The 285-nt window shown below is 77.2% G+C and overlaps 1 protein-coding gene across 1 annotated transcript in view; it reads left to right on the forward strand.

Annotated features, from left to right (window-relative positions):
* The first annotated feature begins 213 nt into the window (after positions 1-213).
* VSX2 (visual system homeobox 2) overlaps positions 214-285 on the forward strand; it is a 23,937-nt gene continuing 23,865 nt past the window's right edge. Inside the window, exon 1 of the mRNA XM_010583996.1 lies at positions 214-274. Coding sequence (XP_010582298.1) covers positions 214-274 — 61 coding nt within the window. The remainder of the gene's footprint in view (positions 275-285) is intronic.

A 285-nucleotide genomic window follows, 5' to 3' on the forward strand; every position in this document is an offset into this window, starting at 1 on the left:
CAGCCCGCCGGCGGGCACCGGCCCCAGCCCCACCGAGCAGCGGCCCCGCCGCCGCCGGTGCCGGCTTTTTGGCATCCCTAATCGCGGCTGGCCCCTGTGATTGGCTGCGCGGCTCTGACCCCGCTCGGGCTCCCGGCTGGGCGGATAAAAGGGGCCTGAGCCGGGGGCTCCCAGGCATTCCCGGAGCGGGCACCAGGGACCGCCGGCCGCAGCATGACGGGCAAAGCGGGCGCGGCGCTGGCCCCCAGCCTGCCCGGTAAGCCTAAGCCCGACGGCGCGGCCGCC

This window comes from Haliaeetus leucocephalus, unplaced genomic scaffold (assembly GCF_000737465.1).
Source record: "Haliaeetus leucocephalus isolate CR32 unplaced genomic scaffold, Haliaeetus_leucocephalus-4.0 Scaffold932, whole genome shotgun sequence".
NCBI lineage: Eukaryota > Metazoa > Chordata > Aves > Accipitriformes > Accipitridae > Haliaeetus > Haliaeetus leucocephalus.